Source organism: Marmota flaviventris, chromosome 5 (genome assembly GCF_047511675.1).
Source record: "Marmota flaviventris isolate mMarFla1 chromosome 5, mMarFla1.hap1, whole genome shotgun sequence".
Lineage (NCBI taxonomy): Eukaryota > Metazoa > Chordata > Mammalia > Rodentia > Sciuridae > Marmota > Marmota flaviventris.
In genome coordinates, this window is record NC_092502.1 from 104012317 (window position 1) to 104027493 (window position 15177).

Here is a 15177-nt window from a genome sequence, read left to right on the forward strand (position 1 = left end):
AAAAGTTTTATTACTAATATACAGTCTGATCCAACACTTTTTCTCAGTTGTTGAATTTAAAGTTCTGTGAATAAATATACTTGTTTATAAGAGTGTAGTCAAATGCTAAATGAAAGACTGAGTTATCCTATACATTTATAGTACTTATATTATGTACCTTCACTTGACACGATTTATGCATTGCTTTCAGTTTTGAGTGTTGCTGAGTTACTGAGCAATGTGTAAGAATCTTTCAGTACTACAAAAAACATGGGATCTCTTTTTTTACTTAAAATTTTTAATTTGGTTTCTTCAGTTTTAATTTCAGGGCATAAGCTGATTATTTATTCCAAGCTTCCTCCTCATTTTCTTCTTGTCATTTAAATTGCAAATCTAAAATTTGGAAAGGTCCTTTCAACTTTGATTTCCTTATATTATTTGGTTTGCATTTTAGCAGTTAATTACATCTGATTAACCTAAATTAAGGGCTCACCAAAATTTAGATAAATTCGAAAGAAGCCACAAATTCTTTAGCCTGGCAATTTTAAAATATTTTCCCAGTAACTTTACCTTTATTATGTGTGAGCAGGCTATCCAGTGTTTGAAAGTCTGTTTTTATAGGAGAAACTTAATGATACCTTGGCATATTTTTCTTGTTAATTTGAGAATACCTGATATATTTTCATTTAGCAAAATCTCTGATTTAAGAAACCTAAAATGTTTACTTAATTTTATTGTGATTTATGCATCCATCTTATGGGTTCCTAGCTAGCAAGATGCTAATTCTTTAAATGGTCAGACATTTACTATTTTCTGGCCCTTAACTACCACAAGCAATCATATTTGATGCCCCTTAATTAGAGCACCTTTTTTTCTTTCCAGGTTCTTTTTCCACCTCAGCAATCGAGACAATACATTTGCTTACCATGCTGCTCTCCTAAGTGTTCTTTTGCATGTAAATTAATCTTGATTCAGTTTACACTGTCATGCTGAGTGGTACAAATTGCCTATAACAATAAAACAGCATGAGTTAAAAATAAAGGGGGGTGGGAAGGCAGATTGAATGTGTGCCTTACTTGATAGGATGTTACTTTGCTTTATGCCAATACATTAGCTGACGATAATGAATCTTCTGTTCTGAAAAGCATGGTTTAGTTGATTTTTTTAATTTTACTTCAATGGAGCAGTACCTTGTCTTTTATAGAACAAGTTAGACAAACCATTAATGACAAGAGTGTTAAGGTTAAATATGAAGCAATGCATTCACTTCTCTGAGTGCTATCCATCTTTCCATTTACAGGAGCTTGACAAAAGTACTGGCTTTGTACAACATTTCCTTTAATTACATGCTGCGGGAAACAGGCTTTTAACATAAACATAGTTGCATTCATTTATTCAGCAGTTGCTCTTCAATAGAGCTTAATGGAGAAGGTTTAAATCCTAAATGAGTACACACATCTCTCAGCAGTGTTATGTCAGCCACTGTGCTTTACTTAAAAGCAGTGTTTGACTGCTTGTGTAGTTTTTAAAGCTTTTGCCTAATGTTGAAGTTAAACAGCCTAAGACAGAACATAGTGTTCCCAGAGTTTGAAAGTGGTTAGTAAAAACTGCTCCCTGTTAGAAGCTAGATAGATCTATTTTGTATCTGATGGCATAAGTCTTTTTACAAGGTTTTCATACTGTTAATCAGAGGGACTTTTGAAAATTTTAGATTGTATTTGCAATAAATAACTAAAATATATTGGCCTGAAGGTACAGGGTCCTTTGAAAACAAAATCAAATGTTACCATTTTCATAAATTTTGTAAACTATCTGTGCATGTATCAAATGTCTGAAAAGCTTATTGTTTTTAATAAATACCACCAGCTACCCATGACTTATAGCACAGATCCAAGTTGATGACATTTATTGTAATTATTTTATTGCTTTAACCTGGATGTTAATCTTCAATATTTTTTCCAAAGGTTTGATGTGGTATTGACTTTGTTCACCGAACATTTTCACAGGAAATTCTGATGTTAATGATAACACTATGACTTTTACTCATAATTTTGCTTACCTTAGTTTATTCTTAAATATTATTTGAAACATCTCAAAATTTTTCTATTCACATTTTCCCCCTTTGTTTGCAAACTTTATACTTTGTAAAGTTTGGTTAGTGTTTTTGTTGGCAACTGTAGTTTCATTCACTAGGCAAATATGGTTATTGTTCAGTTTATGTTACAAAGCTTGTACTTTTCTAGAACCACATGATTGTTCAGTGACTTCCAGTCATTGTTGAGATAACTTTGATATGTCATATTGATGCCATTCATCAGGTAGTGCTGCTAGTTATTCTAGTATCACTATGATTTGTTCTCAAGCAGCATTTGGCTGATCTTTGAATGAATAGAAAAAAATTGTAATAATAAAAAAAATGTTCTTAAGAAGCAAAAACTGAATAGTTTATGTAACCCAGGTTGTGTAAATGTACTGAAATTTTATATTTGTGATTGTGACTTATTGTCCTATAATAGTAAAAATTAGATTTGTAAAGAGTGATTTTTGGCTGCATTTTTTTACACAAACACTGGCATTTTTTAAACGAGCACTTGCCTAGCATGTGCAAGGCTCTGGGTTCAATCCTCAGCACCACATAAAAGTGAATAAATAAAATAAAGGTATTGTGTCCAACTATAACTAAAAAATAAATATTTTTTTAAATGATAATAATCATCTTGTAGATTACATTCTCAAGTGATATATCTTTTGTTGGGAAAAGTTTTTAACTTTTGTCTCAGAGATTACAATCGAGTGATTTTTGTAAAGAAATCAGTAAAAAGGAGCCTTCTTTTTCTTTTACAGGAATGCTGACAGGAATGAATGAAACTTCTGCTGTAATTATCGCCGCACCCCAGAATTTCACTCCATCCATGGTCCTTCAGAAGGTTGTAAATGTAGCCAATGTTGGTGTAGTACCTTCTGGTCAAGATAATATCCACAGGTAGGTTCATTAACACATGACGTGTCAATAACTTGTACAAGTACATAATTTTCAATTCATTGTTTGCTTTGGAAATAATAACCCCTAAACTGGTATGTTTCTTCCCACTTTTTCCAATGGTATACTTGATTGATAGGTTTTGTGAAGTTCCCTTCCTCATTTCATATCTTCCTTATTACACCAGCTTGGCTTCTTCTGAGAGGTATACATGCATACATTTTATAACAGCTTCGTAATTTGTAAAGCTGCCTTCTATGACGCTCTTGAGAGTTTATCTTATTTTTATTTTGCTGAATTCAGTGTATTTCTAGGAAAAACTATCTTATAAAGTAGTGAAATTGGACTTCTTTCATTGGAAGGGGGGCAGTGTTTGTATACTACACACAGATTTCTTTGGGAAAGCAGTTCCCTAGGGCTGCCTCCATTTAATAAAGAGCTGCTAGACACCCAGCGTAGGCCAAGGGCAGCTTCTGTTCAGACCAGGAGTTTCTCCACCACCACGCATCTGAAGCATGAGATCCTAGCCATTTTTCCTGAAAGGCAGAAGCAAATGTGATTAATATGTTTGCACTCTTGGTATTCTTATGAATGCCACTGGCTTTAAATGGAGATGAAGATAAAATAATTATCCCTTAACTGGGTGGCTGTTAAATAGTCCTCTGTATACTTAAGGGAATCGATGCAAACTATCTCATAGCATACTTTTGCCATTAAAAATATCTGTACATTATATTTAATGCATCTTTTCTTATATAACTATCAATTATAGAAAATAAGTTTAGAATCAAAGGAAAGGTCTTTAGACCTTTAAAATAAATTTCTTTTTATTTTTAAAGGTCTGGAGACCTTTAAAACGTTCCTCATCTGTTCAGAAATGGATGACAGGGTAAAAAGGGGAAATTGAAATCAAATTCTGTGACATCACTTCTATGTAAGAACACTGACTTGACATCAGAAGAGCTGATCTGCCATTACTCAGACCTGCCTAATGGCACTGTACTAATCGGAATAGAATGAAAACTGCATGTGTTAGTCAGAAAACAGATTTGTGTGTGTGTGTTTTTTCCTTTTTTTTTTTGGAAGAGAAAGAAGAAAGTCCTTAAGTTGCTCAAGATATCTCATGCTTCAATTTATAATAAGCCTTATATATCTCACATAGGATGGTAATAAAATAAGAAAATGGATATAAGGCCATCCTAATGAAACCACTGTGCAAATTCAACTCATCTATTAATGTCCAATAGGTGGGAAAAGTGAACAGAAACCTTTTCAGTATATATAAATGTTTTGGTGCTGAGTTTTCTAGTATTTTTTTAATCTTGGTGCTTTTCTGGGTTATTTCTTTTTTAATCAATCCTTGGAATTATTAGAATTACTTTTTTAAATGACTGGTATCAACTCTAACTTTGGCAAACTCAGTATAAAATTTTACCTGACAAATCTATTGTTCACCTTCTGCAGTCTTGTTTTAATATGTTCTTTTGTAATGTACAAAAAGGCACACAGTAATCATTATTTATGTTGAGACTTCTAGTTTAACTTTTGTTTTGAATGTGGGTTGTTTATTTTTCTAAAATCAGCCTTCCAAATTGTTTCTTAGAAGAAAAAAGTCAAAACTAATAACATGAAAGCTGTCTTCATACAGGAAGATAGACTTAGAAGGACACCTAGCAGAGTTGTGTAATTCTAAAGCATAGTTTACCTATAACCTGTCTTAGTGGTTGGGAACTTAATGCCTGATCAAATTACTTAAATTGCAGTCAGTGCTCAATTACCCATGCTAATGTAAAGGGGACACACAACTAAGAACCATTTATGTTTGACTTTAAAGTGCAGAGATTGTACTCAAACTTAATGTTTGTGGTCCTCATGCACATCCTCAATCTCTTGACACTTTTCTCTTCCAATTCTATTGTCAGTGGTTTGGTGTAATGCAGAGGAGGAGCCAAGTTACTGCAGAGTTAAAGTGAATAAAATGCCTATCTGTACTTAAGGATGTGCTGTGCAGTCTCAATTTGCTTCTCAAGTCCTCCAATACTTAATTGAAAATATTTCTTATTTACTTTTATAGGTAAAGCATAACTGTAATAGTGTTTTAAGTTTTAGAACACTTGTAGGTAATGAAGACCTCACTATTTATATTTTTCATACAGAGGATAATATAAATTATTCTGTATGTGTAAAACTTTTGCCGTTCTTTCATGCTTGTAGCAGTTAGAACTGATAAAATAAATAATTGTCAAAATCTGAATCAATGCTTTTCTTAATTTCATTAAAAATGAAATAACAATTACTGATTATATTTTAATGACAGAAATTAACAATTTACCACTTTACTGAATTGTGCATTAATGTTTTTAATTGTAGAATTCAATATTATGTTACCCTGTGGGATCAATGAGTCTCTGTTTCTAAGCCTATTTACTACTGGTTAATAATAAAATCAAAATCCCTATGAGATTTTTTAATGACTCCCTATTCTTCTGTGATAGTTGCTTTTTTTGAGTTTATGAGAAACAGGACCAAAACCACTCTAATACTTTTATTAGCAGCAATTGTTTGGAACTATTTTCAAAAACATTAAGTATGGAAAACATTTGACTTATTAATATTTTAAGAGACTAATATTTTAATATGATAAATTACTCTTGACAGGACTATATTCTGTTTAAGCTTTCAGAATCTTTTCTTTCTTAAAGGACTTTTAATAAGTATTGGTATATTCAAACCAATGAATAGAATTCCTGTAACCTAGTTTTGGAATAGTTTATTCTTACTGCTCTTCAAATTTTGAATATGTTTTGCATTAAATACCAGGTAAAGAGATACTTAATGTGGGAATTTCTGAATAAGAGTAAAACTTCATTAATATGCAGAAGTATGTAATAATAAAAAGTAGGAATTTCAATTGAATGCTTAAAAGAAAATGTTTCCTAATACATCAAACAGAAAATGGCCTCCATTAGGAAAAAGTCAATTAAAAGAACACAAGTTTTGTGAAATGCACTTCAGAAACCTGGGGCATCTCCTAAATAGTTAACACTTAAAGTTCAGTTGAGTTTCATCTATACTAGATGATGTGATATTTGTTTTGATTTTCTAAATGGGAGATAGAATCAGAAAGCCAAACAGTATTGAAAAACTAGCTTTATCTCTATGTCTGTGGTACTTGTTTGGGATTTGACAAAGCTGCTCTTTGAAAACAAAACTCTTATTGCAATCTGTAGGTATGATCATTGTACCAATCTGGTGTTTTCCAGATTACAGTTACCACTTCATAAGAAATTCTGTAGAAATGAGAAGTTCTCTCATCATCTAAAAGCATTTATTAAATATGTAGTTGAATATCTTCATTTCCTGTTAGATATTCGTATTAAAATATATGAGATGTACTATTTACATTGTAAAAGCCTTTGAATGTACTATTTAAGTCAATCCTGATGAACTAATCCATAAATCAATTATATACAAAGGGCAAAATGGACAGCATTACACCAGTATATGAATGGACTGCAAAGGGAAACCATCAAGATTTAATATGTTCTAAGGGAGGAGATTAGCAGAACCAGCAGTGGGATTCCTGGGTTCATCCAGGGCCAGGAAAAATTACTTGTGATCTTCTGAGAAAAATCCAGTAAGCTTTTAAGAGGAAGGTTCCATATTCAACAGTGTAGAAGCGGAGGTGCATTTGCGTTTATTACATTGTTGTCCTGTGGTAACAGTGCTAATGAGAAATACAGTGGCCAAAAAGCAGAAAACTAAAAATCTATAGCTTTAGAATCTCTAGGGTTTTTCTCTACATTAAAAAAAAATCATATGGGAGTTTGTGTAAAATTCAGATTCCTGGAACCCACCCCCAAAACTGAGTTTAGCACATCTGGGACAGGGCCCTAGTATCTGCCTATTATTGGTATTATTGGTCAGTACTCTTAAGTGCCATCCATTAAGGCACACATTCCAAAGTCCACAGGTTGAGGCTGCCCTGGATAATCAAGAAGTAATGATAGCCCCATGACACATTTTAAAATGTCTTTTCTATATTTATAAATTTATATAAACTATATTTATATATAAATGTGTATTTATATATTTCCTTTTATACAGGGATACTAGCAAGATGTATGTTTGCTTATTGGTGCTGGGAATCAAACCCAGTGCCTCACACATGCCAATAAGTTCATGCTTTACCACTCATGCTTTACACTTCAGCCTCAGGCGAAATGTCTAATTTCTTTCTTATATCTATCCCAGCATTTAAGATAGTATGTTTAGGATGGTAGTACATTAATTACAGTGGTATGATCGCAAGTTAAAGTTTGTCTTTTCAGCTGTCTAAACCATTTCACATTTTAACCATATTCTGACATTTGTATACAATCTTATAATTGAAAAGAGTTGTCATACTTCATACTCATCTTGCTTTTTTATGAACATCAAATTGACCCTATAAAAGAGAGAATGTGGTATTTGAGTGAAGACAGACACTTTGTCTGCCATGGTTCTATTTTGTTTCTTAGCTAGAACAACATTCATTATTAAATTTAGTACTCATATTCCTTTTCCTCCATATATCTTAACTAGTGGTTTGGCTTTTGTTTACCCTTTTACTTTTTCAATTTTCAGATTTTGAATATATACAACTTGCAGGTAATAAGTTTTAGTAAAGTAAATGTTTTACTGTTGTCATGTCGGTTCTTAACTGCCTGGAAAGTCTGATGTTGTGAATTGAACACTGTATCCCTGGCAGTCTGGTCATTGACTTTTAAAATTATGAACGTATTAAGGCAGTTTATTTCAGGTTTAAGACTAAAATCTTGTTATTTAATTAAAATACAGGTGAAGAATAACTTTCAGTTCTAGACTTTAAACTCATTCAATTAATCACCATTAGCATACAACTGTTAAAGAGTCTTTAAGAGAAGAAGTACATATATATTAGATCTGTAGCATGTAACTTCTTCGCTCAGTCTTTTGAAGACCTTTATCCCAGGTTCTGCTAGTACTAGGATTACAAAGAACAAATGGTATAGTCACTTCCTAGTGGGATCTTGAATATTTCTCTGTCTTCTGTTCATAAATTGATTAACCCTTGGGGTAGTTTTTTTGTTTATTACTTGTTTTCTTTTTTCTTGGTAACTCTAGATTTAAATTCTGGGCAATTTTGGAGGATCATAATGGAAAACAATTTTTGCTTATCAAATAACATTTAAAGTTTTAATGTTCTAATTTTATAAGCCTTGAGACTACTGTTAACCAACTCCATTTATGCTAAAACAGAATTTTGTATAAGCAGGTGTTGGTGTAAAGATGTCAGGCTTAGGTCTTTTCTATAGTATGACAAATTTTGTCTCCAACAAAACTGAAGAGTTGTGGAACCTATTTAGTCATCCATAGTTCTTTCTCAAACGAGTAGTTGTCCACTAGAGGGCAGCACTGCTTTTTTATCTGACTGCTTTGGCCTCCACTGACTGAGCAGCATTTCATTGAAAAACAAATGTGGACCTCAGTTAATTTTTACATAGAAAGCATAGTTGGCTATTTTAGAAGTAACCAAGCTATGCAGCTGATTTTCTCATTAAAACATTCTGTATTTAAGTTTTATTTCATGTAGCCATTGTGAGGTAATGTCCTATAGTGTAACAGTTTTGCAATAGGAATATATAACTTTTCATGTAAAAATGAAAAGGGTATTGTTTCCTTCTGAGTTGACAGTTTTATAAGCAATCAAAGAGAATGAGGCAGGAATTTATTTATTTTACTTTTTGGTTTTCTCTTGTTAACCTCCACCTTATCCTATTCTTCCACCAAACAGACAAATCAGAAATGATATGAAAGAACTGGAATGTTTTATGCCTTCCTTGAGGAAGTGTACCTGGATTATTTTAAGTTTTTTCTGTATAAAGAGAATGCAACATTGATAAGATAGGACAGGAGTAATTGTTTATACCATCTTTAAAATTTAAAATAGAAAATAGACCTAATTATGATGGTAGTTTATTTTTGGTGTTAACTCTTCATCTGAACGTTAGATGAAAATATTACAATACTATTGGACAATTTCTTAAACATAGAGAAAAATATGTGGCTTTGAATAAATTCTCCAAACACTAGTCACATGTAATTTTTTTTACTGTTAATAACATAATGGACTTTACTTTAAACTACAGTCGTATAGTCAAAAATAGAATTTTGTACAACTTTGAAATTCTCTGCCTGTTTGAAATGTTTGCATATTAAGGTAATAAGGATTTACAATTTTAAATCCTTCCAGATGATAATGCTCCAAATCACCATGCTTTGGTATTGATGTTTAGGAGGCTTATTCAAACCAGTATTTCTTACATATAATGATTGTGCGACTTCATTACACATTTGTCAACTTTGGACTAATTATTTTTATACAGCTAGGGCAGGGCACTGCATCTTGTGATCGTCTTTCTTACTAATAGGATTCTGTCTGCTTCACCAGGCAGTAATTGAAGGCTTCATGTACAGAGTAGGAAAAAAAAAGTTTTAGCCTGAGTGGGCCATTGTCACAGCTTCTGGTAACCAGTAGAACAGAAAGCACAAGAAAATTGAACTCAGAATAGAAAAATCAGAAACCAGGAAGACTATCCAAGAGAAGAAAAAGCATGTCTCAGAGCTGTTGCATTAAGTGTAGCAAATCTGATTCTGCGTAAGAAATTTGATGTTTGTGAATACCCTGGAGGTTGATGCAGCCTCTCGTTCAGATAAATATTCTTAAGTCTGTGTTGTGCTGTTAACATTTTAATTGTTAGAACAATTGAATCATGTGACTTCTGTTCCTTTTAACAAAGAGCATTATGGTCCATAGCCAATGCCTCACAAATCTTAAAAAGTGTGGCTTATGTGTTATACATAATATATGTGTTCAAATTGTTGGTTTATTTAGTCAGTTTCATAATTCTGACAATAGTTAGGCCAGAATAACTTTTTAATAAGAGTGAAACATGTTTTCATCTAACTCTTACAACCAGTTTATTTTGTCTTTTTCTTTTTTTCCGAATTTTTATTGGTGCATTATAGTTGTAAATAATGGTGGGATTCATCGTTACATATTCATACATGCACACAATATAATAATATAATTTTGCCAGTATCACTCCCCAGTATTTTCCTTCTCCTTCTTTTCTCCCACCTCCAGCCCCCTTACTCTACTAATCTCCCTTCATATTTTGTCTTTCTCTTAAATCTTAGAAATTCAACAAAAATTAAATGTCAATTGCTGGAGCTAATAGAAAAAAATAAGGTAAAGTGCAGAAATAGCCAGACAGTTTTACCTTCTTGGTTGGTGATTATAAACAGCAAGTGCTTAGTGGTAGAATGAAATGAAAAATATCTAGATGGTATCCTTTTAATAACATGGAGCCCATCATACGTAGGCAATACATCTTTAACTGTCATCCCACTTATTTGTTCTCATTTGTGGCGTTACTGGTTTTCGAGGTTGATTGGTCTCCCCGTAGTCCTTCCCTGTGTTACAGCTCCATTCAAAAAGGTTTTCTATTTTTCATTGCTGGTGACTTTTGAGGGAGTGAGGGATGGGGGATATTGAACATTTAAAAAAAATCTTTTGAGGGAAAGAATTAAAAGTAGAACAAATGATCAGGCCATAATGCTTTGAATTATAGAATACTACAAAGTCAAGTACACAATTTTTGAAGGGAAAAATCTTCATCCCTAAAGTTTTTGGAAAATAATAGATTATTTACACTTCACATAAATAGGAAACACCTTAGTTTACCTGATGAGTGGCAAGAAAACAAATATTAAGTGTACATTTTTCCACATTTTGGAGAAAGTGTGTGACCTGGAATCAGACTGCTTGAGTGCAAAGTCTCACTCCACCATTCACTGGCTCTTGTGTCCCTGAGCAAGTGCCTCAATATCTTAGGGCCTCAGTTCCCTTCTCTCTCATTGTGACCTGCCTTATAGGGTCAAATGAAGTAATGCAAGTGAAGTATTAGGACCCACCAGCAGGCACATAGTAAGCTCTTAATGTATGGTAGCTGCTGTCATTACAGTGATCAAAATCTTCTGACATTTCCAAAAAAAAAAAAAATGTCACAGTGTGATCTTAGTTTGAGGCCAAGTACAGAGATCTGATGTCAGTCGTTAAGTTTAGCATATAAGTATTTACAATCAATGTGTCTTATATGTAAAAGCTAGCTTTTATTATGTACTAACTAGTTTTTTTTCCCTGTCTTTTAAATATATGTTAAAACATAGCCCACTGAGGAGTGAAAGGATTAATAACTTTGGGGAGTGGCTTTTGCTTTCCATGGACCAAAACAAACCAATTGTAATCATGCTGTGTTCCAATTAAATACATCCTTTTTGAACTGTGAAATGAGAATGTCAGAACATCTGATCTTCTGGTCTCCTCCTTTAAAGCATTGCTTCCACCATGTGTGCCCACCAGAACATGGAGACCTCATTAACAGGCAGTAGCTTTTACATCATCTCAGAGTTTGTTGCTAGGACAGTTTGCCGAGCATGTTTCCATTGCAGTGTAAGCAAATGCCTCTTTTCATTCATGCCCCTGTTCTTTATAGCGTTGAGAATATCATGGTAATAGGTTTCAAAAACACAATATAAGACACAATTTTTGTTTTATCTCTGTAAACACCCTGACACCAAAAATGACATTTGTCCTTGGCCAAGTTTGTATTATTTTAACATTGGTTCTTAGTTTTTAATAGAAAAGATATAAAATGTGCCTTGAGGCTATGTAACCCTGAAATTAAAACAACAGTGCTTTTGTGTTCCTATTCAGATAGGATCTCCTTCTCTATGGTCCCAAGGCACAAGTGTTAAGTAAATAAAGGGACTAATAAGACTATTGTTTACATAATTATAACCCTGTCAGCAATAGGAACCTCTGCTGCAGTATTTGTTGAATGAATTACAGATATGATGGCCAAATCTGTGGAAAAGTTGTATAAATGAATGGCAATATAGATCCTTGTATCCTTTAGTGACAAAGTTTAACCAAAATGTACAAAAAGCATTCTCCTATGAAACATAAGAGCCTTAAAAATTTAGGCAAAAGAATTGCATAAACCTGCAAGGAGAGACAGAAAGGAGAGGTCATTTGGGGACTGGAGATCTTTCTTGTTCTCTCAAAAAGGAAATTGAGGTACCCAGTTCCTAATCTCTTGTATGTATATCTGAAAAGCAGATGGATATGATTATAAGAGCTTTATAAAAACCTCTTAAACATTGGTGTGGTTTATATTCCTAAACTGGTTACTTAAAATTGCTTTTCTCCTTAGGCAAACTGCTCTATGAGTTTCCTTGCAAGTTTCCAGCATGTTTGAAGACAGTACATAAATTACTAGGAAGGTTTCTAATGTCCTTTGTCAACAACTCATTAGCTAACATTTAAAAATACAACTTCCAAGTATTGTTAATATTTTCAACTTATTATGGTTAGCATATTTGTTTTGCTTTTGATGTATTATGCTAATTATTGTTGAAAAAAATGATTTTCTTGATTCTATTTAGGCCAAAAATGACTTGTTAGGGTTCAAGAAAAAGAATCTACCATGTTATAAGATCATTTTTTAAAAACTCAAAAAAGAAATTACTTTTCATTTAAAGAGAATCTGCTTCCTGCTTAAGTGGCTAATATTTTAATTAAGTCGGGAGTGAAGTTTTTCTGAGTGTCTCCTGATAAACTCCCTCTTTTATGTTGATGGTAATTAAACAGATCCCTGAGGACACTGTGGGCTCCGTGCAAGGCCCATGCTAATTGTCAGACATGAGACACTGACCAGTTGGTTTGCTCTTGAATAGTCCGCAGCGTGCTGTCAGCACGGCAGTTTTATTTTTATGTATTGTGAGCTGTTGTCAGGGCTAACTGGGTGCCATTGTGGCTGAAGATGTCGCGCAAATTGAGGCAGATGGCTCAGATTCAGACACGTGTCATACAGAAAGGGGAAAGGGGATTGGCCCTGCAAAGTGGGGTCACAGCAGGTCACAGACCTGCTCTACACTTGTTAGTGTTTTCAAAAGCTCATGTGCAGCAACTTTGTTTTTCTCCAGTCATCCCTGCAATCAGACTCCCTCCCCCAAAAACTGTGTGGAACATGCTCCATGTGGAAAATGGAGGCATGGGAGGTTCCTATCCTCTTCTTCCTCCTCTGGGGCTCAACTGTACGTGCAGAATGAATTAGCAGGATTGACAGAAGTTCATTGTGCCTCCAACGGCTTTGCAGTCAATTGCAGTGCTTAAAAGGCTAGTTTTGCTTTTAATTCCATGTAATTAGTAGGTTCTTCATGTCTTGGAATTTAGTAATAGAGCATTAGACCTCAAGTTTCCTCTATTATACTCTAAAGCAAAAAGAAGGATCTAATGGTCCAAACAGTTTTTAAGAGAGAGAAAGAGGGAAGTGTGAGATTGTAATTGGCTGTCACGTGATTTTATTTCAGGTCATCATTAACGTTAGAGATTGAATTTGAATATTTTTACATGAGTGAATTCAGTGAGACTTAGTAAGAATTTTATAATGTACATAAAATTATCTAACTTCTTGCATAATCATTTTCAGATCTGAGGAATTAAAATTTTCAAGCTCTTTGAGAAAGGTACCTTTCCTTCATGTGTTTTAAATATGTAGATCAATTGGCTTATTTTAAATGGCCCTATGCATGGTGAGTTGTTATGTATTGAATGGTTGCTTCCCAAATACATCACAGAATTATACAGATATATCTGTCATTCAAACTAATAAATAAAATAAACTCCCTTTTCCTGATCGGTTTTTAAAATGCATTAAAATTACCTGCTTGTGGTACGCATGGACTGGACAGTTTATTGATTTTTGTTTTTTAACAAGAATGCTTGGCTTTGGGTTTTTGGCAGTAGGGAACCTGCAATGAAGTATTTCATTTGAGAAAAAAGAGTTATTTTAAACCTATTTGAATTTACACTGTCTCCTTTTTTTCCCCGTCTGTGATAAAAGGTCTTTTTTTTTTTTTTCTTCTAGGTTTGCAGCTAAAACTGTGCACAGTGGGTCATTGATGCTAGTCACAGTGGAACTGAAGGAAGGCTCCACAGCCCAGCTTATCATAAACACTGAGAAAACTGTGATTGGTTCTGTTCTGCTGCGGGAGCTGAAGCCTGTCCTGTCCCAGGGGTAACCTGCTTACATCTGGACTTCAGAATCTGGCACACAACAAAAGTGCCTGGCATCCACTACTGCTGCCTTTCATTTATAATAATAGCCCTTCCATCTGGCAGTGGGGGAAGAATACACTCTTGACATTCTTGTCTCCTGCTTTAGAATGCTAGTGTGTATCCATCATGTATGCAATACTTTCCCCCTTTTCGCTTTGCTAACCAAAGAACATATATTTTACTGTCAGTTATCTCAACTCCTGAATCCATGTGGCATTTTCTCTGTCCTACTTCTTTTGGCCTCCTCATCTTCCTTCTCTTTCGACAATGATGGACGTGAATCAGATATTTAAAGTGTATTGAAAATCATCTTCCATTCAGCAGTAAGCAAACATTAGCAAAGAAATAGCTTCGCGGATGAAAATTAGATAGCATACTTTTTAAAATTAAATGCAAAAACATGGTCTCTGCAAAATTTTGTTCTTTGAATTTCCTGGTATTGAAATTGGTTACTGACAACTGTCATCATGAAATTTATTTCTGAATAATAAGATAAATAAACTAGCACATAAATAGTGTTTGTCTCTATATTTTTAATGAGAAACTGTTTATAATCCCGAAGTTCCTATGCTGAGCTTTCTGTCTTATAAAGTAAATATTTTGAGTGTTACATTATGCAGAGCATCAAGAAGGCTTAGTTAGTGAGAGAGAAAACAGTTTCAAATCTTAGGTAAATTTTCTATTTTGTTACAGAGTAGTTAACTTCAAAGAAAAAAATAGTGTATTTAATAACAAAAAAAAATCTTTTGTGTTATAAAGTACATCTCTTTCTGGGCAGTTTTAATGTACTAGTAGAGATTTGATTGTAGGATCTACTACTTCTGCTGAATAAATTCTTTGATTTTCATTTTTCCTTTACAAACCTTGGTATTCAACTTTAGTAGGAACTAATTAGTATATACTTAATTGTAGAAATTTAAAAACTAGTTATATGATCAACATATTATGATGTTTTCTTCGAATGTTTAGTAATTCTAGACTCATTACTGTTCTTAATGAGATTGTTCTGTAA

At 33.4% G+C, this 15177-nt stretch overlaps 1 protein-coding gene across 2 annotated transcripts in view; it reads left to right on the top strand.

The window, feature by feature from the left end:
- Nucleotides 1-14683, top strand: part of Ap3b1 (adaptor related protein complex 3 subunit beta 1) — a 256304-nt gene extending 241621 nt beyond the window's left edge. For both annotated transcript variants that reach the window (XM_027927647.3, XM_071612471.1), the window contains exons 26-27: nucleotides 2824-2962; nucleotides 13975-14683. In XM_027927647.3, coding sequence (XP_027783448.1) covers nucleotides 2824-2962; nucleotides 13975-14128 — 293 coding nt within the window. In that variant the 3' untranslated portion in view covers nucleotides 14129-14683. The remainder of the gene's footprint in view (nucleotides 1-2823; nucleotides 2963-13974) is intronic.
- Nucleotides 14684-15177: the final 494 nt, after the last annotated feature.